Raw genomic sequence first — 24,694 nt, 5'->3', positions numbered from 1 at the left:
ATACAGCAAAATTCATCCTAATTCAATGAAAACGAGACGTATGAAAAAGCCGTAAGTGCACAAATAATGACATAGTTTTTCTCCAGACAGCCGTAGGTGCATGAGAGCTAATGAAAACAGTGCTTTTAAGAGAAATTCCGCCCTTATCTGCCGATTTCTAACCTGAAAATGTGTTTGTTGTGTGCCCAACACGCTACGACAAAAGCACGCAGAAGATAGCAGGTAGCAGGTCTTGCCAAATATTAACCTAACATGAAATTGAATTTTACCTTTTTCATGTACTTTAAAATAAAATCGGTCGAGTTTTAATCCCCCGAATGATTTCTAATAGTCTATCGAATGATTGGTTGCAATTTGACAAAGAACGGAGGCTTCCTAAAAAATGTTCCACTCGGAAGCTTCTAGGCTCATTTTCTCAAAACTTCATTTTTGCACTTAGGTACTGCTCTCTTCGCTATCACCGCAGACAAGGCCTTGATCTCCCGAAAACCTGCAGTATTGGTATTGCTCATAGTTCCGAATTGCAAAATGCTGTCCATACCTGTATACTTAATCTTTATCTTATTGTCGTAAGGCTCTGCTGTTAGGACGAGACCAAAAAAATTATTTTGGTTTTCAAACCTATGCTGTTAGAAGTAGACTACCTGCGTTCCATACGACATCAGTAATATTTTTCGAAAATTTAAAAAAAAAAAAAATTGTCGAAAATTATTTTTGCGCCGAAGCCAGCGTATTCGGTCAAGTTTATTCCAAATTTTTGAAAAATACTTCCGCGCCACAGTGGGTTTTAACTAAATCTAATTAAGAAAATGAAAGTCCCCATATCTGAAAGCGGAAAAGTACAGCGAAACACCTCAGGAAAACATCCCCGCTGAAAAGAAAATCATTCGCTGGGCCGTTTTTTTTTGCCCCCCCCCAAGCCAAAATGGCGGCCGATATGCGCCGCCGCGGGGTGCAAATGTTACAACTCCCTCACAATGTCAAGTGACACATCGATCCCTTTGTAAATTTGGTCGTAGAATCCGAATATGAGGTCAGAAATCCCTCACGACCAAAAGGGGTCGCGCAAATTCAAGATGGCGGCCAAAAATAGGCCCCGGAGTAAAAATTCTCAATTCCAGCTTTTGGTGACGAGTGAGATGTCTTTTTTTATGTTTTTTGGGTCATAGGATCCAAATTTGAGGTCAAAAATTCCCTTCCGGCCGACGGGGATCCCTCAAATACAAAATGGCTTCCATTTTGGGGCTGACATATTATTTCCGAAAGACGCGTATAGTCGAGTGAGGTGTCTTTTTACATGTTTTTTGGACCACATGATCAGAAACTGGGATCCAAACTGTGTCCCTGTGAGCCGGAGGGTAAGATTTGTCCCTTAGCACCTTGATTGTAACCTTTTTATCAACTATTTAAATAAAAACTCAAAATTTCACTGTTTTCACTGTTTCACTGTTCAAAGAAGATTTTTTTTTTGTTCCTATTTCTCTTGCGCTAGTTTTTTTGGGAAGCAGGGGACTATAGCCCCTGCTAGGCAAAAAGGTCAAACATTATTTGTAAGAATAGAGCATTCTTGGTGTGGTTGGCGCCGTTCTAACAGTGTAATTCTGAGTTTTTATTTAAATAGTTGATAAAAACGTTACAATCAAGGTGCTAAGGGACAAATCTTACCCTCCGGCTCACAGGGACACAGTTTGGATCCCAGTTTCTGATCATGTGGTCCAAAAAACATGTAAGAAGACACCTCACTCTACTATACGCGTCTTTCGGAAATAATATGTCAGCCCCAAAATGGAAGCCATTTTGTATTTGAGGGATCCCCGTCGGGCGGAAGGGAATTTTTGACCTCAAATTTGGATCCTATGACCCAAAAAACATAAAAAAAGACATCTCACTCGTCACCAAAAGCTGGAATTGAGAATTTTTACTCCGAGGCCTATTTTTGGCCGCCATCTTGAATTTGCGCGATCCCTTTTGGTCGTGAGGGATTTCTGACCTCATATTCGGATTCTACGACCAAAGAGCGACGCCAAAAACGACCGTTTTTTGGCACAATTTGGGCCAGCGGGGATTTTTCTAAAACCGGGCCCAAACGATACCTTATGATACCCTAAAACTCTGGTAAAAATTTTATCTTGAGTATACGCCCGGTTTTTGAGAAATGAGGGGGCAAAGTTGCCAAATCGCCATCATTCTGGACAGCATTTCTACAGCAAAAAGACGGGGAAAATGGACGAAAAAGTCAAATCTTTGATGGGTTTCGGCTGTAAATGTTCTCATTGGGCCCCCAAACATTTAACTCTGTTCAGTTTCAAAAATTTTGGACGTACAGTGGTCTAAAATGGGGAGAAATCGTCGACAAATCAGGATTCTTTGTCAAATTTTTATAAATGGAAGTAAAATTGTCGGTCTGCTACAGTTTTCATGGCTAACAATGTTCTTATTGGTCCTCAATGCATAAAAATGTGTTCAGCTTCACAAATGTACATCGCACAGTGGTCAAAAATGGGGGAATTAGTGGACAAATTAAGATCCTCTGTCAAACCGTTGGTCCCCAGTAGAGTTTAAATCCCGGAAAAATTCATGTTTTTATTTTTTTTAATTATTTATATATGTCAGACCGTATTGTTTATAGAACGTTGTTATAGAATAGACTTTGTAGCATTACTTCAATAAAATATGCAAACTTTCAGAAATTTAAAAAAGAAAGAAAAATGGAGAGAAAAAATTTAAAAAAGATTTAAATAGTCAAAAAAAGAATTTACAGAATTTTTCTGGGATCTACAGTCTACTGGGAACCAATAGTCATACATCATTTTTAAAAAGTTAGGCAGAAGATCTTAATTTGTCCACTAATTTCCCATTTTGGACCATTGTGCGATGAAAATTTGATAAACTGAACCCAATTGAATGCATTGAAGACCGATTAGAACATTGTTTCCCATGATCTCCGCAGGAGACCAACAATTTTACTTCCATTTTTAAAAAGTTTGACAAAGAATCCTTATCTGTCCACGATTTCTCCCCATTTTAGACCACTTACGTCCAAAATTTTTGAAACTGAAGACAATCACATGCACGGGGGCTCAATAAGAACATTTACAGCCCAAACCCATAAATGGTGTAACTTTTTCGTCCATTTTTCCCGTCTTTTTGTTGTAAAAATGCTGTCCGGAATGATGGCGATTTGGCAACTTTGCCCCCCCATTTCTCAAAAACGGTGCGTATACTCAAGCTAAAATTTTTACCAGAGTTTTAGAGTATCATAAAGTATCGTTTGGGCCCGGTTTCAGCAAAATCCCTTCTGGCCCAAATTGTGCCATTCTTGGCGTCGCTCTTTACATAGGAATCGATGTGTCACTTGACATTGTGAGGGAGTTGTAACATTTGCACCCCGCGGCGGCGCATATCGGCCGCCATTTTGGCTTGGGGGGGGGGGGGCAAAAAAAAAAGGCCCAGCGAATGATTTTCTTCTCAGCGAGGATGTTTTCCTGAGGTGTTTCGCTGTACTTTTCCGCTTTCAGATATGGGGACTTTCATTTTCTTAATTAGATTTAGTTAAAACCCACTGTGGCGCCTTAAGGCCTGAATAAACGATCAGCCTGAGCTTAAATCTGGCGTCAGTATGATGAGTTTGTCGCTTAGTGAACGTCAGGATTTAGCGGGCCGCCAAATCCTGACCCGCAACCATCGGTCCGAATTTCCAAAATCCCGAATTAAAGGTGCCATTTTATATTTTCGTCCGACCACCTGTCTCTTGTGGTCCATGTGGTTTCGTGAGCAGTGATCCGATGTCTAGGAATTTATCCCTGATTTTCCGGAATTTTTAGGGATCTAGGGATTTTTTGGGGAGCTAAGAGTACGCAAAAAACGATTTTTTAACCTCAATTTTAACTTCGACTAGGGAAAATATTTTTTTATTTATATTTTGTAGGCCTTATTGGCAACACAATTTTCCCCGTAAATAAGCCGGAACTTAAAACGATTCTGTCACTCGATATACTTGACATTCAATAGTAAAAAAAACAGTAATAAAAACTCAACTTATGTTCTTTAAGTGTATTGTTTTTTATTAGCAATGCTTGGCACTGCTTTCTGAGAGCGGCAAAAATCAGCAAAAAACAAAACCAGTAGAAGTTAGGTTGGAACTGGATCAGAATGGCGTAAGCAATGTTGCTTAATGGCACGTAATAATAACAAAATTTACATGTTCTCATTACTTTTGATCGCACATTTGACAACATTGAGCAGATATCTGCACTGAACGTGTATCGGCTTGTAAGTTGTCTTCAGTCTTTTCGTCTCAACGGTTAAGGCACCAATCATCGAACTGACGCCAGACTTATGCTCAGGCTGATCGTGTATTCAGGCCTTTTCATGCTCTAATGTTTAATTTATACAGCACCGCAGCAGCCGAGCAGTCTATTAGAAGTCACCTTCCGTCGACAGTGTAATGCTGCAATATGCCTTCAAACTTAATGTGTTGATTACATGCTCAAATTCCCATCAATTTCCGATCAAATGGTGAGTGGTGCGCACCATCTACCATCTTTCTGCGCGGCCTGCAAAAATTTGATGGTAGATGATGGAACTGTGGGGCTCATCCTTCATCTGATTTCCACACAACCGTGCTTATTTCATGCTTATTTTAATCAACACGCTGTTTTAATTAATTTTACTCATCAATGTAGATAACTCTCGACCGCCACCTTGGTCATCATTTTGATCGGAATTTGACGGAAATTTGAGCGTGTAACCAGGCCACAAAAATATAGTCAACTCGCTGAAATGTGACGCAGTCGCGCCTAAGCAGCGTTTTTCGGCCAAGTTTCTCGCCTAGGTATAGCAGCTCTGCCGTGATAGCGAAGAGAGCCGTAAGTGCAAAAATGAAGTTTTGAGAAAACGGGCTCAGAAGCTTCTGACAAGAACATTTTATTGAAAGAAGCCTCCGTTCTTTGTCAAATTGCCACTAATCGTCCGGAAGACTCCTAGAAATCGTATGGATGATTAAAAATCGACTGATTTTATTTCCATTAAATAAAAAGGGTATTTTTCATTCTCATGCTAGGTTATTGTTAGGCAAGACAGCCGTAAGTGCTATCTTCTGCATGCTTTCGTGGTTGCGTTTTGGATGCACAACAAACACATTTTCAGGTTAGAAATTGGCAGAAGAGGGCGGCACTTTACTGGAAAACACTGTTCTCATTGGCTCTCATGCATCTACGGCTGTCTAAAAAAAAACTGTGTCATTTTTCGCGCACTTACGGTTTTTACATATGTCTCGTTTTCATTAAATTAGGATGAATTTTGCTGTTTTAGCTGTTTCAGTAATTTCATCTAAAATAGTTTAGACGAATTTTGAAGAACACTCGATTTCGAAAATTTTGCACTTACGGCTTTTTTCGCTATCACGGCAGAGCTAGGGTCCTTTTATACTGAGATGCCGCAATCACACGCTGAATTTGACAGCTGAATATGAAAGTCCCGACAACAAAACGGCCAAATTAGCCTGAACACGGAATCCCAGGATTTTCTCAGAGATGAAAGAGGGTCTTCCCAGACACTCAAAATTGGTCATATTTTTTGCCTAATCCCCATGGAAAGGGGGAGATGGGGGGTCAAAGTCAAGAACTCTAAAGTAGCATCATTTCTCAACGGTATGTCGTAGGAAGATGATCTTGGTGTCAAAATTTCCAGAAAAATGAGAGCTTTCAGAATATATGTATGAAATTAATACAATCTTAAATTTTGACCCACTTTTGGGGGAATTATACAAGGTCTTTCTTTCGTAAATTTTCGTTTTTGCGATATTTTCGGTCGTTCGGTTTGCACAGAGCAAAACAAAAACAATTCTAAATGAAAGTAGAGGGCTTAAGGTTTAAAACAAGCCTAAGTTCATCTTGGGGAAACGATTAGAAGTGGAGTTATGAGTTGCTGCGTTACCGTTACCATAGAAATGCAGTTTTTGACCATATTTTCAGTGCGCATCAGAGTGGTACCTTGAGTGGTTTTTGATTGTCCTTGCTTCGTTCATTTTCTACTTTATCATCCCTCTGGAGTCAAGATATCCTCAGTCTGTTATGTTCAGTATTTTTGTCATTTCAGTATCTGTCATTAAACTACCTACGTGTGTTCTGTAAGTCAATTGCACGATTTCTTATGGTATTATTGCTCTAAAGCTCATGTTCTTGGCATGAGATTAGAAGGGGAGATAACCTCATCTTTTTGGAATAAAACATGGAGAAACATTTTGGTGCCGTGACCAGGATTATACACAACGCAGGGGTGTCTCGAATGTATTTCTGATGACATGTTATTGAAATGATCTTAGTGAGAAGGTGGATTATTGCAATTAGCTAATTGAAAGTAATCTTAAATGATTTGCAAGGATTGTTTGAAAATTTGGCAATGTTGCAATGAATAATTAGTGGCCTATTTTTATTGAGATAGTAAGTCAGCTGTCTTAGCTATTATGTGATTATTTGCCGATGGACCGAGTTATAGTTCAAGCTCATCGGTGAAACAGGTGAAACTTGCTACTTATCAGCTGTTGATTGAAGAAGAATAAATTTACAATTCTAGGTGGCGGTAGCCACCCCGGCCCTGTCCTAAAAAACTCCCCCTAAAAATGACGACCCCCCCCCCCCCCAAAAAAAAAGACGGGTGGCTGCTGCCTAACTAGTTATACACGAAGAAACTCGATCGGGCCTTTCTGCACGGTTTGCGGTCCATTTAGCTCTCCTGATAATTAAGTCGTAGAGTAAAGCCCAAAAACCCTATAATATTTGGGTAGAACTCCAGAGGGATGATATAGTAGAAAATGAACGAAGCAAGAACAATCAAAAACCACTCAAGGTACCACTCTGATGCACACTGAAAAGATGGTAAAAAACTGCATTTCTATGGTAACGGTGACGCAACATGAGTCTTCAAAGTTGACGCGGCGCGCGGGAACCTTGTATGTTCCGAGTCTCGAGGTCACCTGCGCTCCCCGGATTGCCCGCAGGTTGCAAGTTTTTGTGTTTTTATACTTGTGTAGGTCGATTGTAATGTAAATCATTCCATGAAGATAGCCCAGGTAGCAAGGTCTGCTATAAAATAATTTTTATTATATCTTCGAAATAACAGTTTTATTGCTATTAAATGAGAGTTTTAATTCCTATTAATATATTATAAAAAAACAATTTATATCGGTTGAAAAGATCGATTAAAGTACTCCCCAGTTACAACAGTTTCAGGCGCTATATTCCTATTTTATGAAGTTAAAAATAACAGTTTAAAATAATTTAATGACATAAATCAACAATGATTAAAGTAGTGAAAAACAAATTTCATTTGGAAAATTTACTGGTGTAAAGCGACACTTGTCTTAAAATAAAAATAAAAAATTTAATTGTTGAATACGAGTTTTGAATTATTCTTGTAAAGTATTAAAAAAAACTTAAAATATCCATAGAAAAACTAATTTCTAATAATAGAACGACTCGTAAAATTGTAGTTTTATTGAAAATTAACAGTGTCAATATATGAAATTTTATTCGTTTTTAATATTTTGTTAAACTGTTATTTTTTGGTTTTAAAAGATCAATTATAGAACTCCCCAGTTTCAGGCCTCATATTTCTATTTTGAACACCGATGACGGTGAGCACCGATACTTCCTCTAAGGAGGAGCAACAAAGACTATGCAGCAGGGATGTGACGACACTCGACACACCACACTACAATCAACGCTATAGATAGGCCCATGCCCTGTCTAGGCACAGTTAACCACAGGGGGGTCATCAAAAATGTGAGAAGAAAATCCACTCATATGCACCGAACAAAGCAAACATAGAAGCCGTCGATAAAAAAACGTATGTCGTAGAATATAAATAATATATTTTATGTTTTCACTACACACAAAGGTTAGACAGGCACCATAAACGACCCATCCAAAAACAAAATAAATCGGAGCTCTCTATCGGAAATAAAAGGAAACACCCCGATTACAATAAAACAATCGAAAATTAAAATCGGTATTTAAAAAAATAATGTAATACTAATTTATATTTCACAACTGTTTAAAATAAAATGTTTTGCAGAAAAACTGCAATAAATCAGATATTTAAACTGTCATTTTATCACTATCACTTGTATCTTTTTATCGATTTAAATTATATTTTCCTTGTTAGTGATAAATAGTTATCAAAGTTTTTTATAAGGATTCTTTTTCGACAAAAATTAAAGCTACACCGGTTTTCAGGAAACAATGATTTAAAAATAGTTTCTCACCAATATTGTTTAATAAATAATGTAATAATAATTAATATTTCATGGTTATTTATAAGAATGTGTTTTGCAAAAATATGGCAACAAATGAGATATTTAAATTTGTTTTTTATTGTCTTTTTTTTTATCTTTTTATTGATTTAGATTAAATTTTTCTCATTAGTACAGTATAATACTTTATGTTTTGTAAAATAGCTTTTTTAAAACAAAATGGTCTACTTCTGTGTTTTATGAAATCAACTTTAAAAAAAAATAAATTAGAATAATTTTTTTAACTTTTTTTAGTTATTAAAATGTTAATCTACTTTCCTTTCTTTAAAAAAGTTTTGTTAAGTAAGTGATTTTGATTGAGAATTTTAAACCGTCGTTTTATTTCAAATCTAAGTATGTTTTTATTGCAATAATAGTTTCCTTTTCGATCGGTGTATAACACTAGTTAAATTTGTGTTATATTTTCAGAAAACATGACTAAATTATAAATTTTCCACTGGTATTTTTTAAGTATGTAAGAAAAATTTTTCAGTGATTATAGTCGCAAAGGACTTCTCTTTTCCGTTGGTTTTTCAACTGTTGTACTAGAGCAAATTTTTCGATGAAAAAGTGCACAAAAGTAACAGTGTAAAAACTGTTGTGAAATTGCAATTTTGAACTGTTACTATTGCTACCTGGGAGAGTAATCGGAATTTTTGAATTTTACGGCAGGAGCGAGAGGGGGCTTTGAGTACCATCCATTATGTCCATCATACCCCATTAACATTTGCTGACGATGACGATTCTGCTTTAATAATTTAGGAGAAACCATGGACCCTCAGTTCAAATACAGAACTGATACAGATCCATACAGAACTGAACCATGTAGAAATTATAACCCATTGATGTCAAATTTTGGAGTGCCTACCCCCAATGTTAAACGTTTATAATTGAGCTACAAGCTACAGCGCTTGACGGAACTCACTTGGTAAAGCCAAATGGTCTCTCGTAGAAGCAGACGAGCATTGAGCTTCAAAACAAGCCTCAGTTTTTAAAATTTTAACGTTAATGTGCTGTACCTCACCGAAGGCCCATTGTGTAAAATTTAAAAATTCTAATTATTCTATCTTCATTGAATGATTTACAATAATAATGACCTAAGGTGGGGTCGGGTAACTGGGCGGAGGGGTAACTGGGCGGAGGGGTAACTGGGCGGTACCCTCTGTATTTCTACCATATTAGTGCAAAAATTGTTTTCACTGTTGGTATACCTTCATTATGACGTAAACCATCTAGAACATAATGTAAACATAATCCAAAAAAAATTTTTACGGTGAATGGTGAAGTGCCGAAAATTGGACAGCTTTTTTTTCAAAACAACGCCGGAGGTGGTCCCGAAAAGAGCCTCATATCTCACTCCCAGCAAGTATTTTATTCAACTGTGACAATTCTTCTTCATGTATGATGTATTTGTGTAATGCGTGAGTAATTACAACGTAATTGGATGAAAACAATGGCTGCAAAGGGTTGATACCCGGTTACCTTGAAAATTTTCCCTTTGTGGGGTAACTGGGCAGGTGGCAGTGGTGGCACCTGCCCAGTTACCCATTGCAAGATCGCTGCGCTTCGGTGTTTGTTTACTCCTGAAAATGTCAAAATCAATTGACTATTGTGGACTTTTAAGTGCCAAAGACTAATAATCAGGGCTTCCAGCACACTAAACTTCTAACTTAAGTCAATTATAGCATAACTTAAGCATTACTGAATTACATTTTTGCCGCTAACTGTTACGACATCACTTTTAACGACTTAAACATGGTTATATAAATTCAGATGAAATTCTCTGAAACCCTCATGAGAAGGACATTCCTTTCTGGCCAATGAGAATTACAAATAATGCCCCCCTCAAAAATTAAGGGAACTTTTTGGCGCCTGACTCTATCCCAAATCAGCCTTACGGCTTAATTTTTTTTCATTTTTTAAAAATGTATCATGCTTAATCTCACTAAAAGTGGCCAAACAGTGTCCTGGTATACAATACTACTTGAGAAGTAATAATACAGAAAGTTCTAAGCATTTATCTACAAGGAAACAATTTTGTTTTACCGTTATTCAATTCTCAGATTTGAGGATTTTTTTTGCCGCTAACTGTTACGACATCATTCTTAACCACTTAAACATGTTTATATACATTCAAATGACATTTTCTTAAACCTTCATGAGCAGGACATCACCTTCTGGCCAATGAGAATTAAAAATAATGCTCCCCTCAAAAATTAAGGGGGGGTAGTCCAGTTAACCCACGACGTTGCTTGCACGACGTTGGTTTTTGACTTTGACCCCCCATCCCCCTTTTCCCTGGGGGTTAGGCAAAAAATATGACCGGTTTTGAGTGTCCGGGAAGACCCTCTTTCATCCCTGAGAAAATCGTGGAATTCCGTGTTTAGGCCGATTTGGCCGTTTTGTTGTAGGGTCCTTTCGCAAATTCGAGTTATTTTCATCTAGGTAGATGTACCTATTAAATCTATTCGAATGGTTCAGACAAATCCGACATTATCCGATGGTCGCTGAGAATCGTTGCTGAATTTTGCGCGTCACGCGCAAAATTCAGGCCCCGGGCCGATGACTTCCACATTCAAGCCACTTTCAGCTCCCACATTCAGCGTGTGATTACGGCATGAGTGAAGATAATGCGGATCAATTTCTGATTGGTACCCGTATTTTATGCCTTCACAGTGTCACTTAAGTGAAGATAATGCGGATCTTTTTCTGATTGGTTCCCGTATTTTATGCCTTCATAGTATCACAAACGGAAATAAAGATTACCTTTTCACCAACTACACAGATTATGAGCAGGACAGGACCAGTGAATAAGGGGTAGGTACGGCAAGGAAAAAAATTGGCCTCCGGCCAATTTATGCGTACCCGCGTACCGGCGCCTCGCGCCGGCATGTGGGGGGGGGGGGGATTCGCCCCCCCCCCAACATGCTGCGAAGATCGCACAAGACTTTCTCGCTTTTGGCGCCGGCATAGACACTTTTACTGAAATATTTAGGAAAATACTGCCAATTTCACAAAATCATAAAGTTTGATTGGAATTTTGATCGCAGGATAATAATTATGAAATTTTTATTCAAACCACTGTACTTTATTGTAAATGTCTTCGAGATATGTGATGAATTCATACATTCGGACTCGACTTGTCGATCTTATGAGGCATCTTCAATCAAATATGTAATTGATTAATGATGCCTCTTATTAAAGACGGCGATCCGTAAAAATCTTGGTTTTTCTACGGTTCATTAGGATCCATTAGATTCATTGGCATCATACTTCAGATACGATTATATATTATAATCTTTCCTTAAGCACGGGCAAAAGCCATCAAAAATCTACTTTAATGGGTAGAATGACTATTCGATGTTTAAATAGTCTTAAAACTCAAAGGTTTTCGCTTAGCATCGCCCAAATTTTAAATTTGGCGGCCGAATCTACTTGCTGGTAATGGTTCACCACCCGCCCGCCAAGAGCGCCACTTCCTTAGCGCGTATCCCCGTAATTCGAAACGAAAACAATAGATAGCGCCACCTCCTTGCTGTTCGTATCACTGTGTCTTTACACAAGAACAAAAACAAACGTCAACAAACCTAAACGGGTTATAACCAATTTATAACGTGCATATCATTAAATCAACCATGTTTGTGCAGTTTTATTATATTATATTCGTGTTCAGTACCTCGTAAAAAGGAACCGCGAAAGATGGAATCTGCTGGGATTCTAAATTCATTAACAACAAACATATTAGTTTCTAATAAAGATGTAAGTGTCAGTTCTTGCGTTAGCTTCGATGATTCGCAAAGTATGTAATGTAAGTACCTAGTTAGTTGTCTAATTTAGCTTGGTGTATACCTACGGAGTAATTTTGAAGATAGTATATGATGCATTATATAATGCATTTGAATTCCTAGGTTTCACCTGACTCAAAGCGTTTGCTGCTAATATCCTGAAACGTTCCGACTCATCTATCGGAGAATTGAGCGTTTCCTATTATCGGCCCCTCTGCAATTATGAGATTAGTCCAAAGATCCTATAGGAACTTAAATTAATGACTCAGGTGGTGCTTTTGAGCCAACTTTCAAAGAATTAAAGGCATTTTTTCAAAATCTACCGTCCATGAGCTCTCCCTGTGACCGAAGTGCTCTCCTCGCTATATGACGCGTAACCCTTCAATTTTTAGTTGAGTCCAAAGACCTCACAGGAACTTAAATTAATGAACCAGGTGGTGCTCTTATGCTAACTTTCGAAGAATTAAAGGCATTTTTTCTAAAATTTACAGTCATTGAAAATGAGCTGTTTGTGATGTCGCGGAGCAAAGTGCCCCACATTTGGGCCTCGTAATCCCTTGAATTTTGAGTTTAGTCCAAAGATCTTGTAGGAACTTAAATTAATGACTCAGGTGATGTGCTTGATTCCGGCTGTTAAAGAATTAAAGGCATTTTTCAAAATTTACAGTCCCTCAAAATGAGCTTTCCGTGTGATTTTGCTGAAAATGGACCTTTAACCCAATTTGACCCTCGCCCCCCCCCCAAATTTTAGCGTACCCCAAAATCGTTTGACGTGCATAAGGAGACCATAGAAATGGTGTTCTGTGCCAATTTTGAATGAAATGAACAGATATATTCTGAGTTATCACTGTACACAGATTTGGGGGACAGCTGACGGACGGACACACATTTTTTCAAGTAGGTATGGTTATTTTGACTCCTGGGACCTTAAAACGTCTAGAAATGATGAAATTTCAATTTTTTTTTTTTTCTTGGAGGATGACAATACTTCCTCTCTACCCTAGGGGAGCGAGAAAGTAAAAATGGAACGAGAGAGGGAACGGAAATAAGAATTCGAGAATGGGTTGATCAAATAGATTACAAATACGTCCGATTTGTGTAATCTTTATTTCCGTTTGTGACATCCATAAGCCGCGTTGTCTCACTCTCTCTACAAGGGGACTCTAAAAGCAGCCAAAAGAAGGCCCGACATGACCAATACAATCATCCCACAAAGTTTCGTACATTCCCCGCTGGGTCACTGTTTGGCCGTTTTGCACAACCCTCTTCCCGCACCGCGAGTGAATTCCCGGGCTCATTTACACACTACTCACTAACACACAAGCGCATAGCGGCAGGCTGCAGGCTTCACCTTTTCCCCATGCTTTTATTAGATACGAGTGTTGCGGTGTTGCCTCATCGGCGCTCCAGCACCTAGCGACTCAAGGTAGATTAACACAGGTATGGACAAATTGAAAATTTCCCATGAGCCTCAGTACGTGTCACATGACCTCGTGACGTAGGTTAAGGGGCCCGTTAGACCGCGCTATTCTCAACTTCATTGAATGTATTGCTCCATTTAAACATCATAACACTATCACGCATTAACAATGGTAGGTAATAAGATCCTCGGGAACAATTAAATTGCCTCTAAAACTTAAATAACGAATTATTACCGTATTGGAGAAACATAACCAATAAATCACCAACCAATCAAATTAATGAAAGCATAAAAATGGCGGTCGTTAAGGGGCCACTAGAGAGCCAATCACAGGCCGGATTTTCAACTTGTCCATACCTGTGTTAATCTACCTTGCTAGCGACTCTATTGTGCTCTGTAGAGTACCTATATTGAGAGAGTATGGCCACTAGTGTTACCGCCTCTGATTGGCTCAGCCATCTTAGGCTGAATGGAGCCCTTAGGACCCAAAAATGGCGAACGCCATTAATGAGTGTAATGCAAAATGACTCAAAATGTAGTTTTCTTTACTTATCGTAACGAGAAATTTACCCAAATGCACTATTGCAACTTCTTTAGGTACATATTTTCAAGGCTAATCGTGTGCAATTTTTGAGAAAAATTATCTTAGATGTAGGTAGTAAGGTTGGCAGCAAGTGCGGTTGGTGAAAATCGTCAAAAGTTGGCAATGACCCCCCTCCCATCCACAAAAACCAAAACAAAGCACCGCCATTTTTGGGTCCTAAGCCTCTCCATGGGGCCCAGTGGCCATACTCTCTCAATATAGGTACTCTAGTGCTCTGTAAGTGCATCAGGTCTCAATCCAACTTTTCTTGTAGAAAATTAATCTGTGGTTTGCCGTACATAATTTGAACGATTTGACATCGTTTTGCTTTAACTCAGTTTCATCCAGGAATCCTCTCAGTCCAAAATGTAAGCTTAAAAAACGGAGACCTCCGGTGCCTACACGAAGTGTAATATTTCAGGAAGAAAATGAAGATACAAAGATTACAAAAGAAGAAAAGAACTTTCGGAGAATGAACAAACTAGACCTCCGTCACGCAACTCCCAGACCAAACGGACACAAAGTTATTGATTCAAGAGATGGTCATGTCCAAATAGCCGATCGGTCTGGTTTGGAACCAGTTTATCTTTTCAAAACAGTAAGTACTGAAATTTTTGTGAAAGAGTTCTAAGAATTTACTAAAAAAGGAGGTCAAAAGACATAAAGTTTTAGCAGGTGTTTACGAAAATTTAAAATCTAGGACTTGTCTTCACGGGACGTCAGTAGAGGGGAAATGCCAATTTGCGGCCACTTTAGATGTCGAAATGTAACCTAAGTCCAGTGTTGCCGTGTGACCTAACCTAAGTTCAGTGATGTCGTGTGACCTAACCTAACCCAACTCAACTCAACTCAACCGAACCTAAACTAACCCAACCCAACACAACCTAACCCATCCTAACCTAACTCAACCTATAAACCTAACCTAACTAAAGTGCGTTGTTGTCAAATGACCCAATTTTAGTTGCGGGTTGCGTGCCTTACCAACAAAAGGTGAAAATATGCGGGTTGTATACCTTACCGACGGAAGGCGTTCCTTTGTTGGTTGCGCACGTTGCCGGTGTAAAGCAATAATTTGTGAATTGCATTCCACACGAATTCCCTGAAATGCGGGTTGAATACCTCACGTACTCCAGGCGTTAACATGCGGGTTGCGTTGTCACAATATTTTTACAATCTTTTAAAAATATTTTCAAAATATTTTTGTGCCATCTGGCAAGTCTGGCTATATGATCTGCTAGGGGATAATTTTGGCGGCCATCGTGGACTTTGGACTTCCCAAGGGGCCGGGATGAATTTGGAATTCAACATTTGGATACTACGACCTGAAATCTATAGGGTTCGGTACGTCACATGATATAAGAAGCTATTACAGAATTTTTGGTTCAAAAATTTCAGCAATTTCGGCCGCTATCTTGAAATTTGAGGCCTTAAATGAATCGCATAGAATTTTTCAACATCATACTTCGATTTTACGGCCCAAAATATTATATGAAAGACACCCCACATGCCATATAGCGGCGCACGTGCCCGTTTGACTTTTAGGAGGGGCAATTGGGCCGCCATTTTGGATTTAAGGGTTCTGAAGAGGTCGGAGCACATTTTTAAGCACATACTTGACCCAAAATACATGGGAATCGACATAAAAGTCGACCATGGGAGTCGGTTTCACCAACTTCACCCCCGTGGCGGCCATTTTGGGCGTCATCTTGAATTTAAGGGTTTTCCAAGAAAAATTGAGCCTGGCAAAATCGAAATTCTGTTTCAGGACATCAAAAAGAAGAGATTGAGCCAACTCACCAACTTGTATCACTAACGGTCCCACGGGACTTAAGTGCGCCCGGACTATTCTTTGAAGGAATACAAAGTAAAATACCTACATTTGAATATTGAATGAAATTCCGAATTGAAAGGAAAGTTGATTTTGACAAAAGGCGTGTTCAATGTTATGAAACAAATCAAACTTTAAAAACTCAAGAAATACAAAAAAAGAGAGATTAAATTAAATAATGACATGTCATTGAATTCTAGATTTAAAATACGAAAAAAAAAAAAAAAATGAGGGGAAACGAACTGCACAGTGCAGTCTGCACTAGATCGATAATTTACTCTGTAATTTACTCGGAAGCGACTATCTAAAAGAATTCATTTAGCTACAACCAAAATAACCACATTTGAAATCGATTGAACCCTGTTTCAAACCAGGAAATCTACATTGAAGACCGGAAAACCCAAGTTTTGAACCATTGAAACCAGGTTTAAAACCACTGAAACCAGGTTTAAAACCTCTGAAACCAAGTTTAAAACCATTGTAAGCAGGTTTAAAACCACTGAAGCCAGATTTAAAACCACCGAAACCACGTTTAAAACCTCTGAGACCAGGTTTAAAACCACTGAGACCAGGTTTAAAACCTCTGAGACCAGGTTTAAAACAACATAACCCCTTTAGAAACCACCATATTTCAGTTTAAACCCCCAAAAAGCTGAGTCCAAAACCGATATAATCACATTCCAAACCGGAAAACCTCTGTTCAGAAGTGGGAAACCTGAGTTTAAAACCATAAAACCACGAGTGCCACCGGTAGAACCTATTTCAAAACCAGAAAAACCGCATTGAAAACCGAAAAACTCCAGTTTATAACCGGAAAATCCAGTTCAGAACCGGGAAACCGCACTTTGAAACCACTTTAATCCAGTTTAAACTCCAAAAAACCGAGTCCAAGAAGCAATGTAACCACATTTGAAGCTGATGAAACCCCGATTTGAACCAGAAAAACCACAATCGTGACCGGCGGAACCTTGTTCAAAACCAAAAAACCACATTGAAAACCGGGAAACCCTATTTCAAGCTACTGAAACCAGATTTAGGTAAAACCGCAATAACCCACTTGGAAACCGAAATCCCCGCGGTTCAAAGCCGAGATAGGGTCCGGTTAGGTCAGCCTCCTTATCCGTGGATACATAAGTACGACCCGCACTTGAGATCCGGTATCAGTCTTGCACAGGGCCGGATTTAGCTTTTTGCCGCCCCTGGGTCTGCAATATTTCGCCACTATATTGCCAACAGTATCCCCTCCTCCCCTTCCCCCTCTCCGCACTCCCAACTTCCCTTGCCATCTCATCTTGCCCCCCCCCTCGTGCGCCGCCTGGGCGCGTGCGCGTAGCTGCTTCAAAATGCGCCGCAAATATATAAAATGGAATGGATGGATGAGACAAAAATAAAATGTGGAGACAAAGTTGAAGCTAGTGTAGCTCAATGTATTAGTTGCAATGTATTTTCGGAAGATCAGGTTAAAAAGATTTTCTCCGGGTTTTCAGTTTAGCAAAGCTGTCAACCAGAGCATCAACGTCTAATTGATTATCAAGTCTGCCTCGATGTTTAAAATTGCCGTGTTGTTTAGTATCGCTCCAACGAACGATCATCCCAGCGCTCAAGGCCGGACCTAGGGGGCGGCAGCTTTGCCGCTCCCGTCAAGCGTCAACTCCCTTCCTTCATACATTTTGCCGCTCATCTTTTCACTTCACTCCGTCTCTGTCTCCATTTTTTCCTTTTTTCTCTCTTTAACTTTCAATTAATCCAGTGCCAAAATTTGCCGCCCCTCAAAATTTGCCGCTATGGGCAAGTGCCCCAGTGCCCTATAGGTAAATCCGGCCCTGGTTCCATTCACCATGTTGCTACCATGTTGGGCCAGACCAACTTGTTACCAACATGTTCATTTTTAGCAGGGTACCCAGATGCCACACGATGTGCTGTGGATATCCGTACGACATCCGCGATTTTTGGATATCCGGCGGTGGCGTTGCTCGCGATCGTGCCGCGCACGGTCAATCCTCGATCACTGTTGAACGACTGCATCGTGGTCGCTTGCATTTAAACAATAATTGCCAACTTAACTGATGACACCCGTGACACGCAATTGAAGGAAGAAAGAAAAAAAATGGAGGGGGGGGGGGAGAGAAAAAGAAAACAGAACATAGGAAAATGAAAAGCAAAAAAGAAGAGGAAAAAACCGAAAAATAGAATGGAAATTAGATAAAAAGAAAATCCGGAAAAGAGAAAATAAAGAAGAGAGAGGAGAATGGAGGGAACAGAGGGAGCGTTTATTATCGCCTCAAATTGCCCAAGACTTTATCAACATTTTCCAGGGGAGTCCCCTAGGGTGTACCTTATGTTTTGCGAAAATCAAGCCGGTCAACCCCTAAAAATTTTTTATCAGGGTTGCCAGCGACCGGGAAAACCGGGAAAAGTCAGGGGAAAAAAATCAACCGGGAAAAGTCAGGGAAAGTCAGGGAATTTCGGTGTTGGTCCGGGATTTTTCTGATTTCTCGTGGAATTAGGCGCGGGCGGTCTCGGGCTCGCGTTGCAGGATCAACTGGATCAACTTTAACAGACTGCGTCAGATCCATACTTAAAAGTCAGGGAAAAATATTGGAAAGTCAGGGAAAAGTCAGGGAATGGAAAAAAATAATTTGGCTGGCTACCCTGTTCTATGTAGTCTCTAAATGAACCCCCTAAAAGGAAAAAATTCTAAAAAAATTTCAACCCGTGCCTCAAAGGGCCTAAAGGGCCTAAACCCAAAAATTCAAAAATTTTGGCAAGCGACGCGACGTATCAATTCTGAAGGAAAATTGCAAGTTACGGATTTAGTATCTCCAAAATGGCGGCGGTTAAAATGGCGGCGGTTAAAATGGCGGCTTAGAGTGGAAAGTACTTATTTATGCTGCTTATCGTTGGATTTGTATGAGACTTGGTACCCGGGGGTCTCCTGGCACGAGAAGAACGAATCTTTCGTTGGATTTTTGAAATTTCGAAAAACTTTAAAATGGCGGCGAAAAAATGACGGGAAATCAATATCACGGCTGTTTATCGATGGATTTGAACGAAAATCGATACTATGATGGTTTTTGGCTCGAAAAAAATGCATCTTACATTAGATTTTTTAAATGCTAAATACTTCATAAATGGCGGCGGAAAAATCGGTGTTATGGCCAAGATTCATTTTCCACGAATAAAAAAACCTTCTTGTTACCGAGTTTGATGGAAGTCTATCAGTAAACGGCCATAACACCGATTTTTCCGCCGCCATTTTTGAAGTATTTAGCATTTAAAAAATCTAATGAAAGATGCATTTTTTTCGAGCCAAAAACCACCATAGTATCGACTTTCGTGCAAATCCATCGGTTAACAGCCGTGATATTGATTTTCCGTCATTTTTTCGCCGCCATTTTAAAGTTTTTCGAAATTTCAAAAATCCAACGAGAGATTCGTTCTTCTCGTGCCAGGAGACCCCCGCGTACCAAGTCTCATACAAATTCAACGATAAGCAGCATAAATAAGTACTTTCCACTCTAAGCCGCCATTTTAACCGCCGCCATTTTGGAGAGGACTGACTTTTCTGGAAAACTAATGCCACAGTCGTTTGTCTCGTCACGAAAAACCCAAGGATTCGGAGTTTCAGACCAATCCGCCGATAAAAATGGAGATGCCAAAGAGGTTGTCCCATTTTCCAAAGGAAATGGCCGCAAGAGCTTTTCCATCCATACTTTCAGGAATCATAACGTATTATCGGAGAAGCCTAAATCCGGTGGCATTTCTCGTCTAGCCCCTCAGGGGGAGGGGGGGCAGGGGGTCAAAGGTCAAACGCTCCAACCGCCATAACTTTTGAACGAATCATCGGATCAACTTGATCTTCGGCTCAAATGAAAGCACTTGACAAGCTCTTGACCTTTCATTTGATTTGTAGAAGTGTCTGTTTGTGGTAATTTTTCAACGTAAAAAAAATCATTTTGTGATTTTTCAAGCCCAAAAAATTCAGTTTTTCGGGGTTTTCTCCAAACGGGAACGCATGAATCGTTACAAAAACCAATTAAAATGAAAGCCCTTAATTCAAGCTTTAAAACGAGCTATCGTTGAACATGAGAAAATGAATGGTTCAAAAGTTATGACCGTTCAAAGTTGGCGTGGCGCGCTATTTTCGAAGCGCGCGGAGTGTATACTCGCGTGACTGCCACCCCTTCCTACCTTTTCCCCTGGGGCCCGCTTCAGTTGATAACGGATACAGAAACGTCCAAAGATCCTTCCACCTAAAGAATCACCAATCATTAGTGTAAAATTACTTTCATTTCTAACGAAAAAAGGGAAATAAAAATCAATTAAATGCTAATAAACGATAAGACGCTGGCACACATTATTTTTTCGCCCCCTCCCCCTTCCAACGCATGAAAAAAAATAAAGTAAAATATGAAGGGATAAATAGTTATTAAATATGAAAATATTAAGAACGAAATAAGATAAAATAATATAAATTAATGAAAAATGAATAATATTATTAATAATGTATTATAATTTATTATATTATATGTATTATATTCTGATTGATCGTATTGATAATATAAATTGGTAATATTATTTAATAATTTTTATAATGACTTCCTGGTCCCATCTTAATTGAGCAACATTCTTTTGAATTTAAGCCGCAGATATAAGTAAATGAAATTTAATTCAATGCACAAATAAGTTTCGAAAGTAAAATAGATAAAAAAAAAGTCTAAAGGAAAATTTATTCACAGGAATAATATCAACATGGATTTCAAAAATTAATAAGGCCACAAAGGCAAGAATAAGAAAATCGTCTTTGAACATATCTATGGATCATTACATCTATACTATAAGCTCCAAGACCTCCTAATTTTGCGAAACTGGTGACGCTTAGTTCCAGCGTTCTACCGGGCCGATTTTCATGATTTTTGCGGCTATTGACGGGCAATTGTCTCTAGATAAGCCAACTCTTTTCAGATTTTGAAAATATGGCCCAGGTTTTTTTATATTACAAGGTAAAGTTGCGAATTCTCCCATATAAACAATGTAAATTTATGTGTTTTGTCATGGTTCGTTTGAGCATTCTACTGGGCCGATTTCCATGATTTTTGCGTAAATCGACAGGTAATAGGCTCTAGATGAGCCCGCTCTAATCAGATTTTGGAAAAAGGACCCAGGTTTTTTTAAAATCACGTTATTAAAGTGAGTGAATTTACAGAGTGTTCCGGGACTGCTACCGCTATGCGCTGGAGGATGCGCAGTGGTCGAGGAGGTTGCGCAGTAGGTGTGTAGCCTGCGCATCAGCTCTACACTTATCTACACAAGATTTCCGCCGATTACCTCAAGACGAGCGGTGGCCGAGTCGTCTACGACATCGGAAGTGTCCACATTGATCAAGGTGTGGGTTCGATCCCCGCCTCCAGGGATACTTAATAATTTTCCGATTTAAACAGAACGTTGTTTTACTGTAAATTTCATCAAGCAGTCATTTCAAAACGCGTCCTTTTGACTTCAAAATTTTTTTTTTTCTTTATTCATCAAAACCAAAAATTATTTCATTCTATCAAGTATACCTCATATCGAATTTTTTTAGGGGAAAAATAAAACTAATACTAATAGGAGGGTAAAAATAGGGCCGCGAAGCGGTCCATTGATGGCGCGGAGCGCCTTCGGGGGGTTGGGCCGCGTAGCGGCCAGGGGGCGTAGCCCCCTAGTACAATAATAAGACGCCAACCGAACGTTTCCGACTTTCTCCGAATGTATACTGAAAGTTCGGTGCGAATAACCGAATGATCGATTTCCGTGACCTTAAAAGTTCGGTAAAATCTACCGAACTCGGTTGGCCGTGTGTTCCACACGCCGTAATGCCGTTTAGTTCAAAAAACCCAATAGGTACCTAGGTTTGTGCCACCGAACATCCGTATACCGAGCCTTTCGTGCTCCGAAAAGTGTGAACCAAACGGCACTTATTATCATGGTGGGTTATGGAGAAATCAAAAACTGCTTGTGTTTTTTCGACATTTTTTAATTCAATCAGCATTACTTAAATTTTGCAAATTGTGCTATAAGCAGTTAGTCAAAGCCATAGGGAATCAATTAATATATTATACTCTTGAATAATATACAAAAAGGGACGTAAATTGAGACTTTAACCAAGTGTGAACCGACCAGAATTTCTTATCACGGCGGCTTACAACAAAAGCAACGACTGATTGTGTTTTTTCGACATTTTTTAATTCAATCGATAGTGATTTGTGCAAATTTTGCTATAAATAGATAGTCAAAGCCATAATGAATCCATTGATTTATGCCACTCCTGGATAATATTCATATAGGTAGGAATTTAATTTCTGACTTATACCAAAGTGTGAACCAACCGGCATTTCTCAACACGGTGGCTTATGGAGAAAATCAACGACTGCTTGTGTATTTTCGACTTTTTTTAATTCCATCTGTATTAATTTTTGCAAATTTTGCTTAAAAAAGATATTCAAAGCCATGATGAATCCATTAATGTATGTTACTCCTGGATAATATTCATATATAGACTCAATTTCAGACTTATTACCGGCCTACTTAGCTGGTTCAATGTGTGTGGACCTAGCACTGTAACGGAGCCGAGTCGGGAGTGGGGACTGGGGAGCGTTGAGCGCGAGTCTCTGCGCATGCGTCATCGCTAGTCGCCGCACACTATAGTCTGTGCAATTCAATTAGACAAAGTAAAAATTCGGGCATTCTCAGGCGAGCCGAGAATTGCAACGTCGGATCCCGGCGAGGATCCGCTAGGTCAGCGCCGAGCTCACCGGGGTATTGTTCCCATTGTGTCCACCCCGGGCCTTTACCTGGCGGCCGGACCCTGATCATTAAGGCCCTCTGGCCACTGGGGGACCAAAAATTGCACACCAATTTTTTTTTATCTTTTGCGAATTTTTCCTTCATTTCAACGGATTCGGATGCATCTTGCAATCCTGATGAAAAATATGTACAATTGTAGGTAAGTATAATGGTAAGTTATTGTATTACAGAACTTTTTTGGAGTTTTTGGGAAGCGCTGAAGGAATTCGCGAGTTCTGTAATACAATAACTTACCATATATTTACCTATAATTATATATATTTTTCATCAGGATTGCAAGATGCATCCGAATCCGATGAAATGAAGGAAAAATTCACAAATGATAAAAAAAATTGGTGTGCAATTTTAGGTCCCTCAGTGGCCAGAGGGCCTTAATGATCAGGGTCCGGCCGCCAGGTAAAGGCCCGGGGTGGATACAATGGGAACAATACCAAAGTGAGCTCGGCGCTGACCCAGCGCACAGTGCGGCATGCTAATGGACGATGTGGACAAAAATCGTTACAACGATGAAAAAAGGATTATTGGCCCAAGAAAATGCTGCTTCAGAGGTAATTTTTGCCGTAGAATCCGATTCTGAAGCCAAAAATTCTCTATGATTGGAATTTTGGCCTCAAAAACAAGATGGCTGCCGAAAAACCCTCAAAATTATCCTCTCAATAATGCAAAATTTGAATTGTACGGATGCAGGTCTTTGAGGTGTCAATTCCTATGTAATTTTTCCCGTAGAATCCAATTCTACAACCTAAAATTCCCTAGAACTGAAATTTTGGCTTCAAAAACAAGATGGCTGCCAAAAAACCTCGAAATAATCCTCTCAATAATACAAATTTTGAATTGTTCGGATGTAGGTCTTTTAGGTATTAATTCTTTTGTAAATTCCCCCGTAAAATCCGATTCTGAAGCCAAAAATTCTCTAACACTGAAATTTTGGCTCCAAAGTAAGACGGCTGCCAAGTACCTAAGCTAAAAGTGATCCTCTTAATAATGCAAAATTTGAATTCTACGGATGCAGGTCCTTCAGGTATCAATTCGTATGTAATTTCTCCCATAGAACCCAATTCTGCGAACTAAAATTCTCTAGGACTGAAATTTTGGCTTCAAATACAAGATGGATGCCAAAAAACCTCAAAATGATCCTCTCAATAATGCAAAATTTGAATTGTACGGATGCAGGTCTTTGAGGTGTCAATTCCCATGTAATTTTTCCCGTAGAATCCAATTCTACAATGTAAAATTCTCTGGGACTTAAGTTATGGCTTTAAAAGCAGTATGGTAATAAAAAAAAAAAAAAAAAAAAAAAAAAAAATCTCCTCATTAAGTAACGAAAAATTGGAATAAAACGGATAAGGTAAGTATTATGAGCCACAAGATTTCAATTTGTTCATTCTTCATGAGGAAAACTGAAGTTGGGTGAAAAATAACTAAATATTTATTTTGTATTTTTGTAGGGATAATAATTCCATGCCCCAAAGATACCATCTTGATCTTTATCATAGAATGAGCAAAGTCACAGTTGGTTCCTCTACAGATTTCTAAATACACATACCTGCATGATTCATTAAAATGAATCAAAAGCACACTAATCATCACTGACTTGTATGAAGAACACTGCAAACCAAGTGACCTGCACACATGCCATCTCCCAAAACGGTTGTTTTTGGCCAAATGAATGCAGCCTGAAATAACAGCCTGAAATATATTTCCCTTAATTTGACGCCGAAGTATAGTCAGTGGCAGGAGTAGGTAATTAAATCCATTAATTAGTGATGTAACATCGTGGAGGCACTTTCTTAACCTCTGCGTATGCGCTTAAGCATTCTGCGCTTTGGGCAATGCTGATTCTACATGAGAAATTATGACATCATAGGATTGGTGCTGCAGCGCAAATGAGTTTTAACTTAATACGGGTCAAATCTTGGCATGACATATTATGACAGAATCC

General features: G+C 39.1%; 1 protein-coding gene across 1 annotated transcript in view; it reads left to right on the top strand.

Moving 5' to 3' along the window:
* The window catches only part of LOC140224084 (enkurin), an 81,828-nt gene that overhangs the window by 8,200 nt on the left and 48,934 nt on the right, over positions 1–24,694 (top strand). Inside the window, exon 2 of the mRNA XM_072297279.1 lies at positions 14,420–14,679. Coding sequence (XP_072153380.1) covers positions 14,420–14,679 — 260 coding nt within the window. The remainder of the gene's footprint in view (positions 1–14,419; positions 14,680–24,694) is intronic.

This window comes from Bemisia tabaci, chromosome 2 (assembly GCF_918797505.1).
Source record: "Bemisia tabaci chromosome 2, PGI_BMITA_v3".
NCBI lineage: Eukaryota > Metazoa > Arthropoda > Insecta > Hemiptera > Aleyrodidae > Bemisia > Bemisia tabaci.
The sequence above is the reverse complement of the archived record's forward strand: the minus strand, read 5'-3'. Positions and strand labels throughout refer to the sequence as shown.